At 43.9% G+C, this 13,567-nt stretch overlaps 1 protein-coding gene across 1 annotated transcript in view; it reads right to left on the bottom strand.

The window, feature by feature from the left end:
• LOC309545738 (4-hydroxyphenylpyruvate dioxygenase) overlaps window positions 1-13,117 on the bottom strand; it is a 75,392-nt gene extending 62,275 nt beyond the window's left edge. The window contains exons 1-2 of the mRNA XM_082245082.1: window positions 13,035-13,117; window positions 4,883-4,909 (exon numbers count right to left, since the gene is read on the bottom strand). Of these exons, the coding sequence (XP_082101208.1) occupies window positions 4,883-4,909; window positions 13,035-13,037 (30 nt within the window). The 5' untranslated portion in view covers window positions 13,038-13,117. The remainder of the gene's footprint in view (window positions 1-4,882; window positions 4,910-13,034) is intronic.
• Between the last annotated feature and the right edge of the window lie 450 nt (window positions 13,118-13,567).

The following is a 13,567-nucleotide window of genomic DNA, read 5'->3' as shown; positions in this document are numbered from 1 at the left end:
AGAGAGTACCCCCTGGTGCCAGTGACTGTTGCCTATGGTGGTACCTCTGTGACACAAGAAGTCGGGGTGGTAAGAAATTTGATACATGATGTCATAGTGGGGCGGGACTGCCCACTGTTTTTTGAACTATGGAACCAGGTACAGTGTGAACAGCCTGGACAACCAAGGGGACTGGGGACCCTCGGCCTCGAAGGAACAGAGTCTGAGGGGTCCGGGCCTGAAATCCCCACAACACAACCCCCTGATGGGGAGGTACCTGTCACTAACAATGACATTGCAGAAAATGTTAAAGTGGACGATATTGTTTCTGTTTCAGGTCGCAAGACCGAGCTGACCTCTGAGGGGGGGGAAGTCTCCCCGTTACAGGTTATGCTGGGAGAGGATGATGAGGAACTCTCCCCACCACAGTCCCAGGTTGAGGAGAGTGAAGGGGAAACCTCCTCAAGGCCAGTGCATCCAGACCTGGACGTATCCAGGGGTGCGTTTGGCACCGCTCAATTGCAGGATCTTACCTTGGTCAATGCTAGAGAGCAGGTTTCTGTTATTGATGGGATCCCACAAATACCAGGTGCAGACCAGAGGTTTCCTCATTTTGCATTGAAAGATAACTTGGTTTATCGAGTGGCTGAAAGCCGAGGGGAAACTGTCGAGCAGTTGCTGGTTCCCCAGCCTTATAGGCGGATGCTTCTCGATCTAGCCCACAATGATGCACTGGGAGGACACCTGGGGGCAGAAAAAACAGAGGCCAGGGTAACTGACCGGTTTTACTGGCCAGGGGTAAAGGCCGAGGTTAAAAGGTATTGTGCGTCCTGTCCGACTTGCCAGTTAACTGCCCCGGTGTCCCATTACAGAAACCCCCTGGTACCCTTGCCAATTATCGAGGTACCATTTGAACGAATTGCAATGGATCTCGTAGGACCCCTGGTGAAGTCAGCAAGGGGGTACCAATATATACTAGTCATCCTAGACTATGCCACTAGATATCCAGAAGCAGTCCCTTTAAGGAAAACTTCCTCTAAGGCCATTGCCAGGGAACTGTTTCAAATGTTTTCCCGAACGGGGTTCCCCAAAGAAATATTGACGGACCAGGGCACCCCTTTTATGTCCAAAGTGATGGCGGACTTGTGCAAACTGTTCCAGATTAAACAGTTGCGGACGTCCGTCTATCACCCGCAGACTGATGGCCTAGTCGAGAGGTTCAATAAAACTTTAAAATGCATGTTAAAAAGAGTGGTCCAGAAAGATGGGAAGGATTGGGATATGTTACTCCCTGCCCTGTTGTTTGCCATCCGGGAGGTTCCACAAGCATCAACGGGTTTCTCACCGTTTGAGTTAGTGTATGGGCGAAGGCCCCGGGGGTTGCTAGATCTAGTAAAGGAGACATGGGAAAGTGAGTCTTCCCCACACAAAACTGTGGTAGAGCATATCTCCCAAATGCGAGAGAGAGTGGCTAAGGTAATGCCGTTGGTGAGGGAGCATCTGCAGAAGGCTCAAGATGCCCAAAGAAGGGTGTACAACCGGTCGGCTAAAATCAGACAATTTCAAATAGGAGACCGGGTGGCCGTCCTAATACCAACGGTGGAGAGCAAGTTCTTGGCCAAGTGGCAAGGTCCGTTTGAGATAGTGGAAAAAATGGGGGAAGTGAACTACAAGGTACACCAGCCTGGGAGAAGAAAGCCATACCAGATCTACCACATAAATTTGTTGAAACCCTGGAGAGATAGAGAACAGGTGTCTGCAGTGATAGGTGTCCAGTCAGGGGACCCTGCAGGGATTGACCTAGTGCAGGTTGCTGCTACCCTGTCTAGGCCCCAGACCCAACAGGCAAAAGAATTTCTGCAAAGAAATAGGGACATGTTTTCAGGGTTACCTGGTCTCACCAATGTCATCGAGCATGACATTGTAACCGAGCCCAATGAAAAAATCCGGTTAAAGCCGTATCGTATCCCAGAAGCTCATAGGGTGGCAGTGTCTGAGGAGGTAAAAAGAATGCTTGAGCTTGATGTCATTGAAGAGTCGCAGAGCGAGTGGTCGAGTCCAATTGTGTTGGTGCCTAAACCCAACGGCACTCTTCGCTTCTGCAATGACTTCAGAAAGCTTAATGAAATCTCCAAGTTCGATGCATATCCTATGCCCCGGATAGACGAGTTAATTGAGAGGTTGGGTCCAGCCAGGTATATCACCACGCTTGACCTCACAAAAGGGTACTGGCAGATTCCCCTAACCAAGGAGGCCAGGGAGAAAACAGCCTTCTCCACCCCGGAAGGCCACTTCCAGTACAAAAGGATGCCATTTGGTCTGCACTCTGCCCCTGCCACATTCCAAAGGGCCATGGATAAAACTTTACGTCCACATCAAAGATATGCTTCCGTCTACCTGGATGACATAGTCGTCTTCAGCACTGATTGGGAGTCCCATCTTCCCCGGGTTCAGGCAGTCGTAGACTCCTTGAGAAGAGCAGGGTTCACCATCAATCCAGAGAAATGTGCAATCGGGATGGAGGAAGCCAAGTACCTAGGGTACATTGTGGGTAGAGGGCTGGTTAAACCCCAAATGAATAAGGTAGAAGCCATACAGGGCTGGCCCCGTCCCCTAACCAAAAAGCAGGTCAGAGCATTTTTGGGCATAGTTGGCTACTACCGGAGGTTTGTCCCCAACTTTGCCACCATTGCTGCACCATTGACTGACTTGACCAAAGGTAGAAAGTCAGTGATGATAAAGTGGAGCGCGAATGCCGAAGAAGCTTTTCAGAAGCTTAAGGCGGCATTATGCCAACATCCGGTGCTCGTAGCTCCCGATTTCTCCAAGGATTTTGTAGTGCAGACAGATGCTTCAAGTGAAGGATTAGGAGCGGTCCTCTCTCAAGTGGTCAATGGGGAAGAACACCCCGTGGTTTTTCTGAGTAGGAAGCTAACGACAGCAGAGAGAAACTACGCTGTGGTGGAGCGGGAGTGTCTTGCCATCAAGTGGGCTTTGGACTCCCTACGGTATTTTCTCCTAGGTAGGAGGTTTCGCCTGGTGTCAGACCATGCCCCATTGACCTGGATGAGACAGAACAAGTACACCAATGCCAGGGTGACAAGGTGGTTCCTTTCTCTCCAGGAGTTCAATTTTGTGGTAGAACACAGACCCGGGAGACAGCATCAGAATGCCGATGCCCTCTCCCGAGTCCACTGTATGCTGTCGTGTGGTGCCTCCAACACCTCCGCGTTGAGGCAGAGGGGGGGGATATGTACAGGACGCCAAGGTTGGGTCCTGGACAATCGCTATATATCTCCTGTGTTTGGGTTGTGGTCTCTTTAAGGGAAGTTGGGAAATGTTCAGGGGGTCACCCAAGACGGGTGAGAAATTCCTGGAAATAGCTAAAATCAGGAGGACTGAATCGCAGTGCTCTCTGTGTTGAATAGAGCGATATTTGGGACCCGGAATTTGGGGGGCTCTGTAGTGATATTCGGGTGGGAAAGAGCCCCCACCCCTGACCATAAGGGATTCCAGCACATACAGGGTTAAGACCCATGAGAAGCAGTCCTTAAGAGACAGGAAGCAGCAATAGGTGGGTGTGGGGGAGGAGTAGTTTGGTGGTTGCACCTGTCTGAAGGAGCTGCAAGTTTGCTGGAAGCTGCTGAGAGGTCTATTAAGGACTGTTTCAAACCTTGGGGTGAAGACCCATCCACAAAACCGTATGTGCCTTTTTTCTTGCTTTATTCCTTTGTGCTGAAGAAAAGCGGACTTTATTTTGTGTTTGATTTATGCACTGCTGGAAGCCTGTTTAAGTTTGCTGAAATAAAGCCTTTTTGTTTATGTTTTAAACGGTTGTGCACTCAATCCGGTGGAGCTAGAACCCCCAAACTTTACAACCCCTAAATGAAAATGTTCAAATTGGGCCCAAAGTGTCAATATTTTGTGTGACCACAATTATTTTCCAGCACTTCCTTAACCCTCTTGGGCATGGAGTTCACCAGAGCTTTACAGATTGCCACTGGAGTCCTCTTCCACTCCTCCATGATGACATCACGGAGCTGGTGGATGTTAGAGACCTTGCGCTCCTCCACCTTCTGTTTGAGGATGCCCCACAGATGCTCAGTAGGGTTTAGGTCTGGAGACATGCTTGGCCAGTCCATCACCTTTACCCTCAGCTTCTTTAGCAAGGCAGTGGTCGTCCTTGAGGTGTGTTTGGGGTCCTTAACATGTTGGAATACTGCCCTTCTTCAGTATGTCACAGTACATGTTGGCATTCCTGGTGCCCTCAATGAACTGTAGCTCCCCAGTGTCAGCAACACTCATGCAGCCCCAGACCATGACACTCCCACCACCATGCTTGACTGTAGGCAAGACACCTAGTTGCCGCCACACATGCTTGTCACCATCTGAACCAAATAAGTCTATCTTGGTCTCATCAGACCACAGGACATGGTTCCAGTAATCCATACCATTAGTCTGCTTGTCTTCAGCAAACTGTTTGTGGGCTTTCTTGTGCATCATCTTTAGAAGAGGCTTCCTTCTGGGATGACAGCCATGCAGACCAATTTGATGCAGTGTGTGGCATATGGTCTGAGCACTGACAGGCTGACCCCCCACCCCTTTAACCTCTGCAGCAATGCTGGCAGCACTTCAATGTTGATGGGGAATTCCTCCCGCAGCGTTATTGTGTTCTGCCAATGGGGGGGAGCCTTCCCAGCTGGCAGAACACAATGATCACTGCTACTGACTATAGCTGCTGACAGTAATCGCATGCTAAAAATCTGACAGGCTTGTTGTACCCAACTTGATCGATGGATCAACTTGGGTACCATCAGCCTGCCCATACATGGGTCAAAATTTAGCTGATGTAAAGCTGATTTCAGCTTTATGCTGCAAACATATTTTTCAAGAAATGTTTTACCTTCTCGCCCTTGTCAGTGTAAGATGTCTGAAAAATAGAAAAAAAAGTTTGTAAAATATATATGATTCATTGGTAATAAACTTTCTAAATATGAAAACAAGAAAAATCTAATATGTAAAATAAAGAAACAAAAGAGGTCTCGTACTAGAAATATTGCACTCACTCCAGCATGCTCGGCAATATGTAACAAGTATCACAATTGACGTTATCACATTTAGGCGCCCTCACCGCATGCGTTTACATTCGTACGTGCGTATATGTGGAAGTCGGGCCTCAAAATGTTTTTATGTGATTGGGTATAACTCAATTGTATGCTTACTTTTTTTTCCATGACATAGGGGACAAAAAGTCCCCTATGATTTTTAGGTGACAGGTTCTCTTTAATGGGCTACACTGAATGTAGTGCAATTCAGATCGCATTGCAATACATCCCCTCCCCTCCTGGCTATGCTAGCCGGGAATACTGAGAGCCTGACCCGGAAGTGACGTCATACATGTCAGTTTCCAGGTCAAGTGTGTATGCTCTTCTCCTTCCCCTCCACTCGCCGGCACCTGCCATGTCAGTCCCGGGCCCGCAGATGGGAAAGCAGAGCTTGGTATACATGGCAAAGGCTCGGGGGGGGGGGGCACCAATACCAGGGTTGTGTGGAGGCAATCAGACAGCAGTGACTGGAATGCATCCACCTGACTGGCAGGAGTATGCCAGCAGTTTTACACACAATCCCGACTGGATTGTGTATGAAATCCCCCGCTGTCAGGTCCATAGGACGCACAGACCTGTCAGCAAAAGGGTTCAATGTAATAAAATTCTGAGGGATGGATAAGGAAGGGTAGTTCTGTCTGATGTGCTTGCTCCTTGCTCATTTTGGCAGAAGTTCAGGGGCCGTTAACACAAAGGTTTTCTAGTGTTCAAACTAATATAAAACAAAATGGACCGGCGCAATAACAGTAAAAAAGACATACATTGAAATATAGCAATAAATGTGAAAATGAGTCAAATATTCTGACAAGTGAAATGATGAATCATATTCCCAACAAATATATAGTAAAACCAAAACGATATATAAAAAGAAGTCCAAACACTAGTGATGGAAAAAGTCAGTTTGCTCCGTGAATGGAGTGATCCAAAAAACGTTGTGACAACAGTGCAGTCTCCCAACAACCGATGTCCTACATTAAGTGCTATGGCCACTAACCTTAAGGTTAATTATCATAGCGTGTTCACATGAAACAATCGTTGGTTGAGGGAATTCACTCTTTTGTACGCAGTTCTCTGCTCACACAAAATAAAACAGGGTCTCCATAGTGTAGTATGCAAGATAACTTTTAATAAAATATATAGTTACTTGGACTGTATTAAATGGACTTAGGGGTCCCAGGATAAAAACAGGAAATTCTTAACTTCCAGTCTCGGTCGTAGACCGGAAGTGACGTCACCCGACTCCCCCTGACGTGTTGAGTCACAATCACCTGACTTTCTCAAGGGCTCCATGTTCAGGGACCATACTCAGACCCCTCCAGGAAAAAAAGCAGGACAGCCTGTAATGTTGCTTTTGGCACTGGATCTTTTGTGGGAGCTCGGATTTTTCTCTTATAGCTTCTGTGCTTCCTGAAGAGGAGGAAGAAGAGGGTTCCTCTTCTGGCTCAAAGGACTCTGCACAGGAGGATACCCTATCAGCTGATATTTCTCCCAAACTTAAAGTATAACTAAAGGCACATTTTTTTTGTTTTTGTTTTGGAGAGTGGAGAGCGATTAAAACACTTGTCAGTTTGTTTTGCTGTCTGTGCCCCTGTTATGGAGATGCACCCTCTCTATTTGTCCTGTTTACCATTATCAATAAAAGTGAATGTAAAAGAAAATCCTAATTTTTGGGTTGGTCCCAGAAAAGTAATACAGGGGAAATATTCCAATGGGGACACTATTTCTGGTGACCTGGGGGTCCCCAAAAGTATTCTATGATTTTCAGGGATTTCCTCTCATGGCGCCACATTTGAAGAGTCTGTGGTATTTAGCCATGTTCGTGTAGTATGTTTGGAGGTATATATACTGGGGGAAATCATGTTACCTATGCTCCAGGTTCTTCTCGCAACATATCTGACCCCTCGCTCCAGAGTGGCCTTGCAACTGTCATCGCTGTGTAGGTCAGAAAGGTGTTTTGAGATAATGTTTTTGATATTCTGGAATTGAGAACTATAATTGGCAAAGAACACAAGTTGATCAGGCAGCCAAGTTTTTTTGTGGGGGGGTGGCCAGTTAGAAGGTTGGTCCTGTCAAGTTTCCCAACCTAACTACAGACTTCTTTGACTGGTGATTTACAGTAGCCCCATTGACAAAGTCTGTGCTCCAATAGACAATCTTCTTTGTCATAATCTGTTGAGCTTGAGCAATTTCGTTTTATACCAATTAATTAAGCGTGGTATCGCTTTGATGTTATGAGGGACATGACAACTTGATGCATGTAAAAGGGCATTCTTTTAGGTGATCTTTCTGTATGTCTGTCCATACTGTTACTGTATTATCTTGAATAGATCCAGACAAAGTGAGGTCCAAACAGTTTGTCTTAATCTGATGTTCTTCAATGCTGAATCTTAGGTTCAATTCATTGGTATTAAGATTTTCTTTAAACTCAGTAGCTGACAACTCTTGTTTAGTGATAGAGATTCGATCATCAATGTATCGGAAGTATGAGATGATATGGTCTCTATGGGGGTTATTTGCGTTGCATATGTATTGTTCTTCCCACCAACCCATGTATAAGTTTGCATAGGTGGGTGAGAATCTAGCCCCATGAGGCCCCCTGTTTCTGTGTGTACCATTTTGCATTGAAAAAAAGGTAATTATGCTGCAAAAGATACAAAACTGCTTCCAGGATGAACCACTTCAGTTCTGACAAATATTTTGTATATAGGACCATATGGTGCTTAAAGTGGAGTTCCACCCATTTTCGTAACTTTAGATCGATGTAATCCCCTTTAAAACGACTTTTACCAATGGAAACTTTTTTTTTTTTTTTTTGCTAGTAAATACCTTAATTTCTGCTTTATTCTTCCTCTCCTCACTTCCGGATCCGATCGGCGATGACGTCATTCGGCGATTCGCAGTGTGTGCTGGGATGTATTCCATTCCAGAAATCTTGCAGTATTACCCAGGAGCTGAGCTGTACTGTGTGCATTCAGGCCGTGACCTGCCCCGCCTCCACCCTGCCTCCTCTCAGTGAGTTGTACTGTATGCATTGTATTCAGGACGTGCTCTGTCCTGCCTCTGTCCCGCCTCCTCTCAGTGAGGATATAATGCTTTCAGTCCTCACTCACTGAGAGGAGGCGAGGTGAAGGCGGGGCAGAGAACGGCCTGAATACAATGCATACAGTACAACTCACTGAGAGGAGGCGGGGCGGAGGCGGGGCAGGTCACGGCCTGAATACACACAGTACAGCTCAGCTCCTGGGTAATACTACGAGATTTCTGGCATGGAATACATCCCAGCACACACTGCGAATCGCCGAATGACGTCATCGCCGATAGGACCCGGAAGTGAGGAAAGGAGGAATAAAGCAGAAATTAGGGTATTTACTTTCAAAAAAAAAAAAAAAAAAGTTTCCATTTCTAAAAGTCGTTTTAAAGGGGATTACATACATCTATGTAATCCAACGTATTAAAAATGGGTGGAACTCCGCTTTAACCACTTACCGCATACTAACGTAGGTCTACGTCGGTAAACTTTGCGGTAGTGTACCGGGATGATGCCTCTAGCTAGAGGCACCATCCCGGTACCGTGGTTTAGAGCCGACGGTTGGCTTTCCGTCGGTACCGACCGATGCGGCTCGGGAGCCGCTCGATCGGTACCCGGGGGGGCGGGAGGGGACGTCCCCCCCCCTCCCGCCGCCTTCCGTGGCTTTGCCCGGGGCTCCCGTTCCACCGGGAGCCCCGAGCACCCAGCCGGCACGTCCGCCGGCTGGATGGAGTCCCGATGAATGCCGGAAAGGGCATCGATCGGGTCTCCGATGACGTAACCCGGAGGCTGCGTCCATGACGTCACTTCCGGGTTACTGTGCTGCAAAAGGCGGCAAATTTGAAAAACGGCTGTATGCAAAAATGCCGTTTTCGGCGTTTTGCATACAGGGAAGTGTAGTGGAGGGGTCTAGGGTCTTTTAGACCCTCGATCCCTCCATAAAGTGTACCTGTCACTACATATTGGTGTCACAAGGGATGTTTACATTGCTTGTGACAGCAATAAAAGTGATCAGATTTTTTTTTTTTTTAAAACTTTAATAAAGTTAAAAAAATAAATAAAATAAATGTGAAAAAAAAAAAAATTTAGCCGCCCCCGTCACCGTTAGCTCGCGCACAAAAAAAACGTATACGGAAGTCGAGCCGCAAATTAAATCGCTGTTCAAACCACACATGTGAGGTATCGCCGCGATCGACAGAGCGTGAGCAATAATTTAAAAAAAAGAGCTACACTCTAACTCAAAACTGGTAACCGTTAAATAAATTTAAAGCGTCGCAGATTGAGATCTCTATTGACCGTAGTTTGTCGCGATCCCACGGGGGGGCGCAATTTTAAACCGTAACATGTTGGGTATCTATTTACTCGGCGTGACATGTTCTTTCACAATATACAAAAAAAATGGGCTAACTTTACTGTTTAGTATTTTTTAAAATTAGTGAAATGTGATTTTTCAAAAATTTTCCAAAAAAATGGCGCTTTAAAGACCGCTGCGCAAATACCGCGTGATAAAAAATATTACAATGACCGACATTTTATTCTCCAGAGTCTTTGCTAAAAAAATATATATAATGTTTGGGGGTTCTAAGTAGTTTTCTAGGAAAAAATACTGATTTAAACTTGTAAACAAAAAGTGTCCGAAATAGGGCTGGGGCTTAAGTGGTTAAGTGACTGTAGTCTTATGGCGTGAAGTACCCTGGGGTGCGTTGAGGTTTCTTCAGGGGTGCCTTGGCAAAATGCCTAAAAATTGCACAAATATTGTATACACGCTGGTGTGTAGATATAACCTGCCTTTTAGTTACACAAAGGCACGGGTTTTCATTGTGCTCCAATACAAACTTCTACCTGCTGCCCATGGCATCATTAGTTGATATAGAGGATGTCAGTCGCCTGCATAGCACCCTTGTTTGCCCCTCTCCTGCATGGAAAAAATCCAGCTTGTTACATATGTGCACGGCCGCCTGCAGCACGGAACGTGCAGAGTGACGATGCTGGGATTGGATGCCTGCTGAGGAGAAACGTGCGTCGGTAGGGAGGAGTAGCCGCATCGTCACTCTGCACGGTCAGCGCTGCAGGCCCCGTGCACATATGTAACAAGCTGTATTTTTTCATCTTTTATGTAAGTGGAACCTTTTATCTTCAATAAACAGTTTTTAAGGGTAATACACTATCTAGCTTTCATTTCATTCACATGTAAATCGTTACCCTATGGAATATACCGAGGATCTTTAGGAGACAGGGGGATTTTATGCCATTTGCATCAACCTATTTGAAAGCTCCTGCATTAATCTTGTGTCCTGATCAAGTGACTATTTTGGAGAGTTTCCTTGTTGTGTGAATATAACTCCCAATTCGGGTGTTTCTCTTTGTTATATATGTTGATTATAAGCCACCTTCTTGTAAGCAGCCACCTGTCTTATGTGTGGACACCTGTGGTTGCATGCAGCACCGCATATTGCATGGAGTGTGAAGCCGATCAAGTCTAGAGATCACTGTTGTCAAAAGATTTAATTAAATAAGGACTTCAAGACTGTTTTATTAATTTTTATCAGGATCCGCCCAGGGCTTCACAGTGGCTGGTGGTGTCTCATAGACTTTCTGATGACGCGAACAATCGCGAAATGCATTGTGGTCTTACCTTGATCGTCTGACCTACGACGTCACTTCCTGTTAGCGGTGGAACGCAAGGCGGAGCGCACGCCGCTATTAGAAGACACCACCAGCCACTGTGAAGCCCTGGGAGGATCCTGATCGAGGAGTAACTCCAAAGGCATTCATATATAAAACCAGAGCCTTCTTATAAGTGCTTGGAAAGCACTTTTTAATGTAAGCACCCATTTTTTATCTATTTTTATATGTGCATAATAAACGGTATTACACTATGTTGGCTTCCTGTCTCCTATACTCCCCTTACTTAGACATACATTTAGAAATCCTGCATTGGAGATTATTGCTGGAGAGAGCATTTTTAACCCCTTCAAGCCCTAAAAGTGAGCCCTAAGTCCATGATCCCTGGAGAAATAGTGAGGAAGGAGGAAAAGAGTGGTACCCTATCCACATATTGTAAAAAACGCCTGCAGGGTCTGTGTGACCCGCATCCTTCTGGTGAGCATATATTTTAACAGCACTATGCCCACAGGACCGCACGTTGGGATATCCAATATCTGATGCACTCCTGAAGAGTTGATTATTCACCACGGGAATCACTAGATGGACTAATAAGCCCAATTGAGGCACACTTTGCACATCTTAAACCACTAAAAATTTAATTGATTGCTCTTAAGCCCCGTACACAGGCACAGAGTGTTGGCCAACCGATCGGCCGTCTTTTGTCCAGTGTTGTTTGTTGGTTGAAATGTGCTCTAGACTTGCACTGGACTTTTGTTTCGCCAACAAAAACCAACTTCAGAAGTGATGTCATGTGATGGTTGACTTTCCCTGTGTTTTTTCTTCTCTGAGCATGCCCTGTCTTGCTCATCTGATTTTTGTCTGCCGAAATCTGTACTGACTGAGGAACAATCGGCCGTTCTGTTGTTGGCCAACAAAAATTTTATATCATGCACACCAGATTTTTTTCGGCCGAAAATTTGCAGTTGGTTGTCGGAAGCATCATACTAACAAGCCTACAATCGGTAGATCGGACGTTGGCCGACAATTTACGGCCAACAATCTGTGCGTGTGTACGGGGCTTTAGTCACTTTAATATACACCAGCACAGATCACTTTATGTCACTATTATCTCATGATTGAGTAATAGTTTATGAATATTTTTTACCCAGCACTGCACTCATATGTGTTATTGGTTCTTATATATATATAATTTTAGTATATTAAGCACAATATAAAGCACTGGCACTATCAGTCATAATTAATTTATATTTATAAAGTTTTATAAGAAATATTACTTTGAGCACTGGCACCTTATCACTAAATATCACTTTATATATTCAATTGTGATTATTTTATTGTGATTATTTTAATGTGAGCCTATTGACTGTACCTCATCTAAAAATAAGTGTTTTGGTTTACACTACACACCTTATATTATATCAGCGCCCTACACTTGTGATTATAATTTATTTTTTATTTTTGCATACTTTTAAAATTTTAAAATTTTGAGGCAGCAGATAAACCTTCCAGAAACTCCACCTCATTTATAACTGAGCGCCTTCACCCATCCTCTACTTTTTTTTTTTTGTACTTTTGCACAAAGTCTAAACACTGATGCAATGCCATATTTATTTTTATTTTTATTTACTTCACTGTAATTGAATGTTCTTGCATGCCCTACTGTTTTTAAATTATACGTTAAGTTGTGAACATTATTTAGAGCGCACTAGCACATATATATTCCATGTCCTTCCTTTATATACTTAGTAGGTAGATATAATGGAGATTGTACAATTGTATTGTAACATGTGTGACCAGTTAAAAGAAAACCTTTAACTTTGAAAGTAGTGCTTGGGCATGTAGCTTCCAACCAACATAAACAGTATTGCTGAGTGTGTCAGTGTCCCGGTTACTATTACTGTGTAATAACACTTTCTATGTGTGCAATTATTTTCAATAGTTATTTGTTGTGTCCAGCACTTGCTGATTACTTGTTTACTGTGATCTTGTTTCATACATGTCTGAATTTCTTTGTACCAGACAGCAGAGGTGATATATGCTCTATTGTTCCATACTTCATACCATTCTTGTTTTCATATTTCCTGTATTTCTTTATAATTGAGAGTATTCCAAATAGACGTCCTATACCAAATCAATGTTGGCCCTTTAATTATTCTTATAGGGATATTGTATATTGTATTATATGTATGTATATAATATATTTTACCCATAATGGCTTCTATAAATAAACAAACAATACACTGTACATATCTATTTAAAATAAAAGTAAATGAATTGGAAATGTTAGTACATACCATTGTGGAATGTGTTCAGACTTGTAGAGTTTCTCTCCTGATGTTAGTTTTCAAATATTTCAAAGAACAATTTGATGGAGATCGTTTATGTATAAACCACAGAAACTTTCTCTTATTGGCTAGCTTAGAAAACACCCTCTGCTTGTCCACCCCTAAATAAATGTTCTATCGTTACTTTAACCTGTGCTGGGTCCCTCACCTTTCCCCTCTAGGAATGAACATTGGGTGTTATGCACCTAAAATGATTAACCATGACCCTGCCTATTCTTTTACTGGTTTTCTAAAATGTAGTGCTGATTACATTAGAAGCAAAGCCTCGAAATGGAATCCAATGTTAAGCTACATTTTCTAAGATATACAGTATGTAAATGTGGTAATCTTAAAATGTAATGTATTGTGCTTAAGTGTTTTACTGTGTATATATATATATATATATATATATATATATATATATATAATCTTTGTTTTTAGGTAAAAAATATATACTTTTGTACTTTTAGTTAGTTGCATTCCTGTAATTGTAAAATTAAAGA

This window comes from Pelophylax lessonae, assembly GCF_965119305.1.
Source record: "Pelophylax lessonae genome assembly, chromosome: 2".
Lineage (NCBI taxonomy): Eukaryota > Metazoa > Chordata > Amphibia > Anura > Ranidae > Pelophylax > Pelophylax lessonae.
The sequence above is the reverse complement of the archived record's forward strand: the minus strand, read 5'-3'. Positions and strand labels throughout refer to the sequence as shown.